Genomic DNA, 15016 nt, shown 5'->3' on the forward strand with positions numbered 1-15016 from the left:
ACTTAGGCCATTGCCTATGGCTAATACATGTGTGTTATCTTTCTAAGTTATTAACTAGACAACAGTTTGCATGCTTGAGTGGCGTTTATGTTATTATGCTGATACAAAGACCTGTGTTAACAAATAAAAAGTGATTGAATGAATATATATATATATATATATATATATATTACTCTGTCAATTATTTCTTATTTATCATTTATATATATTAGAGCTGCTGCACTATTAATCATTAAAGATCGCGATCTCGATTCACTGCTGATCCAGAGAGAGCACTTGTCATGTATGAAATTTCAATGTCTTTTCAACCACACAGTATCATTATTTCTGTTTCAATAATTCAAGTACTGGGATAAAAGTTTAATAGTTCAGATATAAGCACTTATTTCTATGGTAGATATCAAAATAGAGCAAATCTCCTTTTGAAAGTAGCTTGACTCTTTAAATAAAGATCTATTACATTGTTAAAGGGGTCATATAATGGTACATGCACTTTTTCAAGTTGATTATACTGAAATGTGTGTTGGCAGTGCTTGTAAACATCCATCATATATTGATAAAAATCTATCCAGTGTTTTTGTTTTAATCTCCTTATGTTTTTCCCTGCCTCAAATCGAGCCGTCGTCACACGGTCGGACGCCCCTCCCACGATTGTTGATTGACAGCAGCGTTTCAACACAGACCCGCCCTGAGCGAGCTGTCATCATAGTCCGCTATTGTTGATACGCTGGAGCAGAATGGCGTCCAAGCGATTGTGGTGTTCTGTTCTTGGGTGTAATAACGAACACAGCAGTCATTTTGATGTTCCTAAATCCGAACCGCTGAAGACGCAGTGGCTGAGTTTTGTTTTCGAAGGGAATATTCCCCACGAGCAACGTCAATGCTTTCATGTTTGCGCGATTCGCGAATCATTTCTCAGCAGACTGCTTTATAAACAAGGATCAGTATAAGCTGGTTTTGCTAAGAAGCTGCTCCTGAAAAAAGAATCGGTACCAACTATTCATGTCCCTGCTGCACCTCCAGAAGAAGTGAGTGTAAAGTTTTATTAACCTTTATATTAATCTTTGCAAATCGCTTGCACGCTTCATGATGAATGCGGCTAAGGTTTACACTCAGGGTACATTACGGCATGTTTTCTATGTACGACGTTCTCAATATAATTCATAATTCCCACGTTTATAATGAACAACGCGTTATGGTTATTGTGTTATTACAAATTGAGTACATATACATCAGTAAACACACAGCGTTCGTACATCTCACTAAGTTACTCTACCCTGCCAGTACATACAAAGATAGATCAAAGTGACATTACGTTAACCAACCATTCAGAAACGTCCTGTTCGAGCCTTAATTGTCGAACTTCTTTGCGGCCGTCATCTTGTTCCGGGTCCGACTCCGGTTCAAACTGATACGATTGCACAGATGTGTCCTCAGAGACTCCCGCTGCCATTCTTTCTCCAAAATATACCCTCAACTGTTGTCAAGGCAACACTCCACGTGCGTTATGTCAAAACGCCCGCAGAACAGAGAGGCGGGGTGAGATAAGCTCATTATCATTTAAAGGCATATGCACTGAAACGGCGTGCTGAAAACAGAGCTGTTTTTGACCAGGTAAAATGAGTGTTTTCTTACAATAATTTAATTTAATAATTAATTTTTTTAATTAAAGTATATTACATACTTTTCATTTAGACCCTAAAGAATCAAATTAACTTGTATGAAAATGGCATTATATGACCCCTTTAAATCAGTAGGTGACGGCAAGTGACTTTAAAAAAAAAGTATTTGTCATTGAATCATTCATTCAAGAGATATTGATTCATCCAGTAATGGAATAAGTGAAGTCTTTATGAGTGAGTCATTGAATCATTAATTCAAACAGATTTTTGAAAAAAAAAAAAAATATTACATAAAATTACATATTTTTTAGCTAGACGGCAGAAATTAAAATTCTATCATAATCTGTAGTGAATTACGTTATTTTGTTTAGTTGTCTATTTAGAATCGTGGGAGAATCGTGATCTCAATTTTAAACAAAAAGATTGTGATTCTCAATTTATCCAGAATCGTGCAGCATATATATATATATATATATATATATATATATATATATATATATATACTGTATATACTGTATATATATTGGCATATATGTATGTATTATAATATATTTAGTTTATACTTAAAATATATAGTATTATATATATTACATTTAAAATATGTAATTTTATACTATTTCATATAAAAAATTCAATTGTTTTAAATGCATGAATTAAGTGAATTTATTGGCAGTTTGAATAATGTTCAGGATAAAACGTATATTCATTTTGATTTTTGGAAAGGATACATACATGTAACATTATTATTAAATTATTATTTATTTTAAAGATTAACTTTAAGTGGGTTTTACATGATAGCAAAGGTAAATTTTAGAATTTACTCTAAATTCAAAAATAGAGTAAATAATCATGCATACACTCACCTAAAGGATTATTAGGAACACCATACTAATACTGTGTTTGACCCCCTTTCGCCTTCAGAACTGTCTTAATTGATCTGCCTACGTGGCATTGATTCAACAAGGTGCTGAAAGCATTCTTTAGAAATGTTGGCCCATATTAATAGGATAGCATCTTGCAGTTGATGGAGATTTGTGGGATGCACATCCAGGGCACGAAGCTCCCGTTCCACCACATCCCAAAGATGCTCTATTGGGTTGAGATATGGTGACTGTGGGGGCCATTTTAGTACAGTGAACTCATTGTCATGTTCAAGAAACCAATTTGAAATGATTCGAGGTTTGTGACATGGTGCATTATCCTGCTGGAAGTAGCCATCAGAGGATGGGTACATGGTGGCCATAAAGGGATGGACATGGTCAGAAACAATGCTCAGGTAGGCCGTGGCATTTAAACAATGCCAAATTGGCACTAAGGGGCCTAAAGTGTGCAAGAAAACATCCCCCACACCATTACACCACCACCACCAGCCTGCACAGTGGTAACAAGGCATGATGGATCCATGTTCTCATTCTGTTTACGCCAAATTCTGACTCTACCATCTGAATGTCTCAACAGAAATCGAGACTCATCAGACCAGGCAACATTTTTCCAGTCTTCAACTGTCCAATTTTGGTGAGCTCTTGCAAATTGTAGCCTCTTTTTCCTATTTGTAGTGGAGATGAGTGGTACCCGGTGGGGTCTTCTGCTGTTGTAGCCCATCCGCCTCAAGGTTGTGCGTGTTGTGGCTTCACAAATGCTTTGCTGGATACCTCGGTTATAACGAGTATTTATTTCAGTCAAAGTTGCTCTTCTATCAGCTTGAATCAGTCGGCCCATTCTCCTCTGACCTCTTGCATCAACAAGGCATTTTCGCCCACAGGACTGCAGCATACTGGATGTTTTTCCCTTTTCACACCATTCTTTGTAAACCCTAGAAATGGTTGTGCGTGAAAATCCCAGTAACTGAGCAGATTGTGAAATACTCAGACCGGTCTGTCTGGCACCAACAACCATGCCACGCTCAAAATTGCTTAAATCACTTTTCTTTCCCATTCTGACATTCAGTTTGGAGTTCAGGAGATTGTCTTGACCAGGACCACACCCCTAAATGCATTGAAGCAACTGCCATGTGATTGGTTGATTAGATAATTGCATTAATGAGAAATGGTGTTCCTAATAATCCTTTAGGTGAGTGTATATCCAATGTTGACTGATACCGATGAATAGAAAAACAATAGCCAGCCCTATAATCATGCATAGCAAGATAGCAAAATTTTAAACTCTCGATCAGTTTTGTTTTAGTATTAATGAGATTCTATTATACTGTAGGTATAAATATACTGTTTCATACACTGCCTGTTTTCTACTATTTCCATGGAAATAGTTTATTACTGCCAAGTGATGTCACTGAACGCGGTTCTCTGTGAACTCTAAAGTATCGATTTTACCAATAAGTTGTTTCAGCTCTACTTCCTTACATATCAGTACGTACGTGACTAGCTTTTTAAAGCACTATTTACTGTCGCTTTGACAGAGCGTAATCTCCATCAAAAGGCTTTACATTCAACAGCTTACACAATGATTCGTCTTGTGGGCTACAGTACTCTGCTCAGGAGAGAAGTGCCACATACATTAGTGTATTATCAATATCCACTCAGGGTGTAAGAGCTGAATGCGAGGGGAGTTTTAGTGCTTTTTACGGTACTGTTTAGCTCCATGATGTTGATTAACGCAGATGCATCGTGGGCTCACGGCACTATTGAGACAAGGTGTCTAGACGTCACTCACACCTATGGCTGAATCCCTTCTCGCTTTACCCTCGAAATTCGAGGCCACAGGAAGAAAGAAGAGAGTGAATGAAAAAGAGAGAGGAGATGCACAGGAAGAAAAATAGGAATTATCTCTGCTGGACGGAAATAGCCCTGTGTTTCAATCAAAGACAGGCTTTTTAAAAAAATTAGATTTAAGAGCGCCGAAGGGAGGGAGCCGTATAATGGGAATTAAGGTTGTTTCACGTTAATTATGCGTCATATGTGACATGTAATTAATTCAGTGTGTGTTTGATTAGAGATTGAGGGAGGGAGGCCCTTAAAAAAGATATGATGATCAAGCACAATGTGTTGACGGTCCAGAATAACATGAAAATAATTATTTCTGTGAAGATTAGAGGAGAAACAGAGCGGCTAAAGCAAGAGTGAATGGGTGGTTCTGTGAAACTGGTGCCTTTTTTGCTTACGAAAAAGGGATTTAAGATGAACTTTATTAAGGTTAACTGTATTCTGTCATCTAATGCTAAATTAAAATTGTATTATTGGGAAATAATTACAGTATACCTTCAAAAAGGTAACAGTTTAACACTTTAGTTGGACATTACAAATGTTGTGACCAAGGTTGTGATTCTTGCCACCAAAGTAGTAAAACATTTTTTTTGTTTATTATATATACATATATATTTAAAAATGTCAATAAAAAGTATGTATTTGCACATACAGTAATAAATGCTATTAAATATACAGTAAACATACAGTAATAAATGTTCTATTCATTGATAAAGTTATTATTATTATTATTATTATTATTCTTTTAGACAAATGACACATGTATTGTAGAATGACCCAGGCAGAGAGATTTGGGTGCGAATATGGGGTACAGGATCATAATACAGGATAAAATAGTGTGCCAGGTATAAGTATAAAAGCAATAAATTACAAATAGTGTTGTACAATAAGATAAGAACGAAAAAGAAACACAGCACAACCCAAAGATTATAATGCAGTATGTTGTGTATTTGTGTTGGAGCTATAGCAGCATGGGAACTCGTGTGCTAAATGAACAGCTGGACATGCAGTGGAGCCTATTGATTGTTTATAGTGGATATCACCTGGGGAAGTAAGGTGTTTTTAAATAAGAAATAAGATACAGAAAGAGTGAGAATGGTGTTACTTCTGCAACAGAATGGACTTTGTGTATATGTGTTTTCGCCGAAGTTTTTGCTATTGGTTTTATAACAAAAACAGGCACAAACCATCTGTTGGTTCTAGACGCCCTCAACTGACTGATATTAAAGAAATGCTCAGTTGATGTCACAGATCCAGCATAATTCACTCACTCTATTAAAACATCAGGCATATTATGTGAAAGACTCACAACAGAAGTAGAAGATTGAAAGAGGTGAATTGTGACTGCCCACCACCGCTCTAATCCTTTGATGGCTCAGGTTGTTATGAGAAAAGACTCTCTTTTATTGTCATTTCTCTCCCTCTGTGTCTCGTGCTTCCCCTCTCTCCTCCTCTCTCTCCTCTTTTCCGTTTTTCTCTGTTAAAACCCTTGCGTGACTTGTGAGTCATCACATCCCTTTCTACAGTGTGGAACTCAAGCTGTGCTCATTACTGTATTACAGTGCTAACATCTATCTATCTATCTATCTATCTATCTATCTATCTATCTATCTATCTATCTATCTATCTATCTATCTATCTATCTATCATCTATTATCTATCTCTATCATCCATCCATCCATCCATCCATCCATCCATCTATCCATCTATCTATCTATCTATCTATCTATCTATCTATCTATCTATCTATCTATCTATCTATCTATCTATCTATCTATCTATCTATCTATCTATCTATCTATCTATCTATCTATCTATCTATCTATCTATCTATCTATCTATCTATCTATCTATCTATCCATATCTGTCAGTCTATCTATCATCTATCTATCTATCTATCCATCTATCCATCTATCCATCTATCCATCTATCCATCTATCCATCTATCCATCTATCTATCTATCCACATCTGTCAGTCTATCTATCATCTGTCTTTTTTGTCTATCTATCTATCTATCTATCTATCTATCTATCTATCTATCTATCTATCTATCTATCTATCTATCTATCTATCTATCTATCTATCTATCTATCTATCTATCTATCTGTCTGTCTGTCTGTCTGTCTGTCTGTCTGTCTGTCTGTCTGTCTGTCTATCTATCTGTCTATCTGTCTATCTGTCTATCTATCTATCTATCTATCTATCTATCTATCTATCTATCTATCTATCTATCTATCTGTCTGTTTCTGTCTGTCTATATATCTATCTGTCTGTCTGTCTGTCTGTCTGTCTGTCGGTCGATCAATCTATTGTTCTATCTACTGTATCCATCTATCTATTGTAACATAAAGTATCCATCTATTATATATAAGGGTTCACATTTAGTCTTCAGTTACTCAAATTGTATTTTGTCGAGTGGTTTGTACATAATTCAGGCAGCTCTTTTCGATTACTCCGTGCAATTTCTTTTTCTTACTACTCGCTTTGATCTTAAGTGTATCTGTTAGCTTTAATTTCGATAAATGTTTTATCTTCTACGATCAAGGTTGCGCTCTCTATTTCTCTGTAGTCTATAAGTCGGACAGCTCCGTGATTGCTGCCAGGCTTAACAAGCCAGCAGCAGTAGAGGCTGTTAATGCTGCGAGTGACCTTCTGGAGAGCGAGTCTCTGAGGCTCAGCACGAGCTGTTAATGCCACTGGTGTTCTGAAGGGGTGAATCTAAACTATCTTGTCAATACAGTTGTAGAGGAGAGGATCTGTCTTTAGCGACGGAAGTAATGGTGCATCAACTTTCTCCAGAAGTTACAGTAAAGTCAAATTAAGAATCCTGGACTCGACTCTTATTTTATCTCGCTGTCTTTCTCTCCTCCTTTTCATTTCTTTCTTTCTACATTCATTCTCTGTGTCTGTTCTTTTTCTCATCTAATTTTTTTATTATTCAGGCCTATCTCTGAGTCCGTGTAAAGAAATAGAAATAGATTTTTGGAGCACTACTTGCTGCAAGGGCCTCTTTCTATTGTTGAAGAAAATCACAGAAGGAGCTCTCTGGTTGAGTTTCAATTAGTATTGAATAGAGAAAAATGATTGTCCAAGATACTTCTTCTGATACAAAACTGAATTTTAATTTAATATATTTCTGGAAAAAGAGCTTTCCTCAGAATGTGTCATGGCAAGCATAGACTGCAGGTTTCTAATGGTGCGTCATACCAGAATGATAGTGAAAGTGAAATTCTTGTTACGAGTGGTAAAGTTGTAATTGTGCATGAACAAAATCTATTTTAACAATCTAAGCGCATGGTCTAAAGCGCACGGCGCAAGTGCACTTAAGGCATGTCCGAATCCACTTTTGCTAGTTTAACGACAGGAAAATGGCGTCGTCTAAAAGGGTTGTCTCAATTCTCTTAATGAGTGATGGGTGTGTTTTGGGCGTAACGTGCAATAAACCAATCAGAGTCTAATCTCCCATTCCCTTTAAAAGCCAGTTGTGCTCACGCCATGGTGTATTCGCTATTTACATGGCGGAAATTGCAAGCGGAAAGACTAAACGCGTCTCCAGAGGAAACCTAATTGCTTGTGTGCGATTATTTTAATAATAATTACATTTTAATCCTTTAATTTTTCATATTTAAAAATGTTTGTGTGCTGCAAAGTGTACGCGTGTTGTGCACCCGCCTATATGCGCATATTACTAATGCGCTCTTTAAATTGACTTTAGACCAGGTTTCAGTAACTCAGTTGGTCAATGGCGCAGTCTATTTCAGTTGCCTCACAATAGCAACGCGCCAACAACGTGCCTGAACACACCTCGTTTTCAGACCAGCACGCCCATGGGCGCACAAATGGGCGCAAATGCATTAGCTATTTAAACAACGTGGAAATGATAACTGCGTCAGGCTGAAACTAGCAAAAAACACTTGCGTCGCACCTGGTGCTGCATTGTGCCGGGTGTATGATATAGGGCCCTAACACTAACTGGGGTTACAGACTGGTTCTTTGCACTGTAGTTTGTCAGTGGAATTTTATGCAAATAATTGTAAGTATTGGTGTTTAATATATAGTTAATGCCAATGTCTTTTGCACAAAGACATTCATTAGGAGTATTAAAAGAACTGTTATTTAAACCATTAAGGAATCTAAATCATAAGAGTAATCAGAACCAGAGTTTAAAATCAAGGCTTTTTAACATTTCTTTTCTAAGAGCATGCCGTGGACTCGCTTTTCTTTGACTTTCTGGCTACCAGTTGCCTCTTATTTCCAATCAATCTAATCCATCATGGTAGATCAACTGATGAATCACTTGAATTTAGTTGCATGCTCTCCTAAACGCATCTGATTTTTCATTCCTTCCTCTCTCTCAATGACATGCTGTTCTGGTGAGGTATCGTGTATGGCAGGAGCTCAGCTGTTATCCCCTCCCAGCAGTCAAGAGTTAGCGGGGAACTTATTTTATGTCACTGCCTCTCATTCGAATATTGAAGATACTTTGCTTGTAAACTGCCTCTGCAGGACACTAGTCTTCATTATTGAGGAGGAAGGCAGGAAAGTAGTGAGAGGAGAGTAATGTAAGGTCTGGATTAGTTCCCTGCTGCTTGCGCAGGGGCGTATTGAGTATTGTGGATGACTAGGTCCGCCACCATTGTGCTAAACAGAGGAACGGGAGTCTGCTAATTCACTTGCATGTGGAGTGCATGTGTCTGTGATTGCTCATTTTGAGATGAATAGACTGAGAATGGATGAAGAGGAAGAGCGGAGCAAGGGAGATTGATGACAGGGAGGGGGTGAGGAGCAGAAGTGTAGAGCGCCGGATTAGGGAGGAATGATCCGCGAAACAAATCTGACACATGGTAGCCTATATATCATACATTTGTGTGTCTGTGTGTGTCAAATGTACAGTTGAAAATTGTTCTTAGAAAGCAAATGTAATACTGGAATATTGTTCCAAGGACTTTTTTTTTTTTTTACTAAAAAACTCTAATTAAAAATATAATAGTAACAGGGTTATATATATATATATATATATATATATATATATATACAGTATTAAATAAATAAAAGAGAAAAGAGATTTATTTTTTTTCCCTTAATTAGATATCGTTTTTTTAGTGTTGTGAAATGAACATTAAATTTGACAAAAACAGAAGTAAAACATTAATTTATTCCTGTGATGCTGAATTTTCAGCATCATTACTCCAGTCTTCAGTGTCGCATGATCCTTCATCCTTGAGATTTGCTACTCAAGAAATTATACTTCTACTTCTATTCTTTTTGTGGAAACTGTAAAAGAAAGTTCAAAAGCACAGCGTTTATTTGAAATATAATTGTTTTGTAATATTATAAATGTCTTTACCGAATAAAAGTGTTAATTTGTTAAAGCTAAAAACTAAAACGACCCCGTGATTGGAGACCCACCTCTCCTGATGGGATCAACTCCAAATGAGAAGAGGTGGAATTAAGACAGGAAATTAATATTAGGGGCACGTAAATGAATAGAAGTCACAAACTGAAAGGAGCAGAGACACACATACACATTGCAGGCAAATCAAGCAAATATTAAACATTTAGTTAACTCTACAAAACAAGAATATATAAACAACATTAAAACATTAAACTACAACTGTAAGATTAACAACCCAACCCCCCCCCCCCCCCCCCTCCCCACAGCCCCATCAGTGTTGTTACCTCATTAAAGCAGAATCAAGGTAATGGGTCAGTCCATCTCAGACCCCAGGGGAGTGGCTTTGATGTTGAGTAGAGAATGGAGACCTGAAAGAGAGAGAGACTGTGAGATTTCGCCAAGCGGCATGACTAACATGGCAAACGCCCACGACCGACTTCATACATGAATACACACACAGAACAATAATTTACAGGCCTGTACAGACCAATACATCAATGTGCATGCATTCATGTGCACTGTCATACATGTGTGTATAGCTTTAAAACGTTTTGGCTTATTTGCCACTGACAGCTTACACACACACACACACACACACACGTATGCATATTAGATGTGAAGAGTTCATTGGCATGCTTATTATAAGAATTTGGAATGCATTTATACAAATCATTTCTCGCCAATGTTCCACAGACATTTGGACATTTAAACTGCCTGGGATGGAGCATATTTGTTTCAGTGAAGGGGTCATTTAGATATTAAGGGAGCAAAAATGTGTCTCGTTCACATGCTTTGATGCAGCAGATGTTAGATCTGGCGAACTGCGGTGCTGCTGGGGTCGGTTCATATTTCTATACCGCCTTTCTCAGCATTACTTTCTTCAACCTGATTCTTGTTTCCTTTATCCAAACCTTAGCAGGTTACTGTAGTGAAAAAAGATAGTCATGTCAAGTCGCCTATATTTAAATAGCTCTTTATACAATACAGACTGTTTCAAAGAAGCTTTACAGTGATAAACAGGAAAATAATGATAAATTATGCAAACAGAATACAATTCTGCTATAAAAAAGACAATAGTGTCATTATTCAGTTGAAGTCAGTTCAGTGTTGATTTAGTTCAATAACCGTGTAAAGTTCATCAATTATGAAATCAGTTGAGTTCAATTGAGCTATAAAGCAGCTCTGCAGAAAACAGTGATGTCATCATCCAGCTCAGTTCAAGTGTCATTATAGTTTCTATGCAGTCAAATCAGTAATATTGCTGAATATTAGTGTCCCCAACTAATAAACCTACCTTTTCATTTGTCGGTTAGTGCTTGTAATGGATCGGAGGCAAGAAGAATACAACAGGAATTTGAGCTTGGTTAAATTCTTGTGTAACTATAGCCTACTGATGCCATGTTATGATGTGATTCTTCTGTTTTCTCATGCATTTGTTTCTTTATTTCTTGCAGGATGACCATTCCATGTTCTTCCAGTTTGGTCCCTCTATAGAGCAGCAAGCCTCTGTCATGCTTAACATAATGGAGGAATATGACTGGTACATATTCTCCATCGTCACCACCTACTATCCTGGATACCAGGACTTTGTAAATCGGGTGAGACATTTTTCACAATTTTTCAGTCTTCATCCAAGCCTATCTATGTGCTTGATTCAAGTCATCTTGAAAATAAAACAATGTGTTGTGATGTCAGTTCAGTTCAGGTGTCATTTCATATAAAGCTTAGAAGACTGCAGTAACTCATTGAACACACACACACACACACACACATATATATATATACTGTACATACAAGTTTGGGGTTGGAAAGATTTTTGGAAAGTCCCTGTGGCTCACCAAGGCTGCATGTATTTGATCAAAAATACAGTAAAATTGTGAAATATTATTACAATTTAAAATAACTGTTTTCTATTTTAATATACTTTAAAATTTTAATTTATTCCTGTGATACAAAGCTGAATTTTCAGCATCATTACTACAGTCTTCAGTGTCACATGATCCTTCAGAAATCATTCTGATATGCTGATTTGCTGCTCAAGAATAATATTGAAAACTGTTGTGCTGCTTACATCTTTTTTTTTCATTTTATTCTTTGATGAATATAAAGTATTTATTTGAAATATAAATCTTTTGAATCATTACCTTTACTGTCACTTTTGGTCAATTTAATGCATTCTTGCTGAATAAAATAATTAATTTCTTTAAAAAAGATAACAATGTTATAAAAAAATAATAAGAAAAAAGTATCGACCCCAAAGCTTTAAACAGTAGTGGGTATGTATGTTGTCATTATTATTATTATTCATATTATTTTATTATTATTATCACATTTATTTATATTTTTTGTTATGTTTTAACTGACATTTTAACACAGTGTTTCTCTAGATTTAATTTCTAAAGGAAATTGTGGTGCAGAAAAGCATTGCTATGTGGTTTCTAAGGTGTTCTGCTGGGTTTTTAACATATTGCCATGTGGTTGCAAGGGTGTCCTGGGTGGATACCAGGGGTCGCTATAGGAGATTTCTAGTGTGTTTTGAGTGGTCAATTGTATTTCTGATTAAAGCACGTTCATAATCCCACCAAACATTACATTCAGCAGAACCTAGTCTTGTTTATCAAATCATTGAAATGCATCATCAGGTTGTATAAACAGTCGCCTATCCAGAGCTAAATGAGATTGGGATCTTGTGAAACCCCAGACCGAATGGTGTTTGCTTCACTGCCCGTAATTCTGGAGACTCTAGCTGGTTGGGTTCACACCCTAATCCCGGCGTTGTGACTCCCGCTGGGGAGCCAGTCGCTGCAGCTCGAGCCTCTTTCATCATCAGGAGTTTGCCAATGCTCCTGTCTCAACTAATGCTCTCTTCCTCTCCTCTGTCTTCTGTACGCTGGGGCTCCTGTCAAAACTAATGTACCCGTCCTCTCCCCTATCTTCAGTATACGTTGCTCCTACAGGAACTCCTCTCCAATTTTGTTTTATCATTTCTGATTTAAAGGCATAGTTCACTCAAAAATTAACATCGTTTCGTCATCATTTACTGACTCTTATATCATTCTCACGCCATGTGACAGCAGAAAAAGGCTGCATGCTAAGTAGAAAGTCATACGTGTTTAGAATGAAATGAGGGTGAGTAAATGATGACTAGTGGAGTTTTGCCTGTAACCATCTTTCTGTTCATTCACTCTCACACAATTTATGCCTTTAGACTTGTGTATAAGCCCTATAATAGTAGCGTTGACCCTTTTAATTCATGCTAGCCTCTTTAGAGTAGAGGTTATTGTTGTTAACAAAAACTATTCAAAACATTTTGTTAATTGAAATAAAGCTGAAATAAATAGAATAAAATAACTAGTGCCGTCAATCGATTAAAAAAAAACTAAATAATTGTGATATTTCGCATCTAACATTAAAGTTTTTAATTCATTTTTGTTGTAAAACTTTCACATTGAATCTTCAAAATAATGTAGAAACAACATGAAGAGAGTATATTATAAATATTTGTTTAATTGCATCTTTTTACTAAGCACTATGAATGAAGGCCAGTATCACTGATACCCATAGTGATGTCTCCATTACATGGATTATAGCCATTGAACATCACAGAATAATTGAAAGCTGAATTATTTTTTTTTATAATTGAAAAATCTTTTAACATTTAATGGGTTTTAAAAATATATAACAACTTTTAATTTAAGTGAACTTAAAACAATCTCCACATAAACCCATTGTAATAAATGTCACATTTAGCTGTGCCTTTAACTTGTTTTGTTTATGAAAATAATTTTAAGTATTGGTGTTTAATATATAGTTCATTTTGTTGTATGAATATCTGAACATGCAATATACCAAAAGAAAAAAACAGAACAAACAAGTTTTTTTCTAGCCTCATGCCTTTCTTTTTTTATCATCACTTAAATATTACATAAATATGAATATAAAAACAAACAAACATTTTGAGCAAAAAAACTGAGAAAATCACATTTTGTCAAAGACTACATCCAGATCGGATTCAGACCGATGATCAAAACATAGATGGAAATGGAGTAGATCGAGTTCATCAACACCCCCAAAGCTTCAAAGTCCTATTGCTTGTCCTGGGTTGACATTTCATTTAGTAACATTAGGCAGGTTTGATTTATATGCTGTTTAATGTTGAATGATAATTGCACTATTTTACATACCGGTATGCATCTGCTTATATTGTTAATGGGCTGCGTCCGAATCTCATAAATGCTGCCTTCGGAGGCTGCATTCCAAGGTCGGAAGCAGTGTTGGGGGAAACTCATTACAACTTGAGTTACGTAATCAGATTACTTTTTCAAGTAACTAGTAAAGTAACGTATTACTTTTTCAATTTACAACAAAATATCTCAGTTACTTTTTCAAACAAGTAACGCTAGTTAATTTTTCACATGTATTGACTGACAGCTCTCCTGTCCCCATGTTGAGAGAAATAAAGTGAGGAGGTGTGTGTGTAAACATTATGCTTATTTTAGTTCTAGACTAAGGCCGTGTGTCCACCAAAGCGTTTTTAGCCAGCTGAAAATGCTAGACGCTCTGCTGAAAACGCCTAGTTGTGGGCGCTTGAGAGCGTTCTGACAGCACAGCGTTTTTTCCGTTGAGACGTTTCGTTGCTATGATACAGAATATCCGCAGCACAGTTTACTTGTAACTGATTTCGCAGATAATTTGTTTCATACTAAAAATTTATTTTTCATCCATTTTGTTCGGTTAGCTCTGCTGGTTGATGTCGTTGTACAGAAAGAATGTTGTGACAGTTGGTCGGTGTGGTCAGAGCCGGACAGTAACGGAGTACATTTACTTGAGTACAGTACTTAAGTACAATTTTGAGGGATCTGTACTTTACTCGAGTATCATTTTTGGGGAGTACTCATGACTTTACTCAAGTACATTTGAGAGGCAAATATTGTACTCTTTACTCCAATACATTTCTATCCATAACCGTGAATACCCGAGTAAAAAAAAAAAAAAGTAAAAAAAAAGAAAAATCTCGGACACCCTCAATTTGTTGTTTCCCTCTCAAATGTGATTGGATTGTGCAGGCGCCACTGATTGGGACAGCCTATCAGCAATCACTTTCAGCTTTCCGCCAAAGTCAACTCCATGGTCAGATTTTATATTACACATTAATGTAAGCCAAGCATTTGGTTTGATGTTCTTGAGTATGTGGTGTGTTTAACACAGATGTGGCAGAGCCGTAGCCACAAGGGATTTCTGATTTCTTAAAAAAAAAACTTTAGGAGGCAAAATATAT

At 36.4% G+C, this 15016-nt stretch overlaps 1 protein-coding gene across 3 annotated transcripts in view; it reads left to right on the forward strand.

Moving 5' to 3' along the window:
- grin2bb (glutamate receptor, ionotropic, N-methyl D-aspartate 2B, genome duplicate b) overlaps positions 1-15016 on the forward strand; it is a 132230-nt gene that overhangs the window by 49962 nt on the left and 67252 nt on the right. For all 3 annotated transcript variants that reach the window (XM_056250483.1, XM_056250484.1, XM_056250485.1), the window contains exon 3: positions 11193-11336. In XM_056250483.1, coding sequence (XP_056106458.1) covers positions 11193-11336 — 144 coding nt within the window. The remainder of the gene's footprint in view (positions 1-11192; positions 11337-15016) is intronic.

This window comes from Rhinichthys klamathensis, unplaced genomic scaffold, assembly GCF_029890125.1.
Source record: "Rhinichthys klamathensis goyatoka isolate OS25496 unplaced genomic scaffold, OSU_Roscu_1.1 h1tg000069l_1, whole genome shotgun sequence".
Lineage (NCBI taxonomy): Eukaryota > Metazoa > Chordata > Actinopteri > Cypriniformes > Leuciscidae > Rhinichthys > Rhinichthys klamathensis.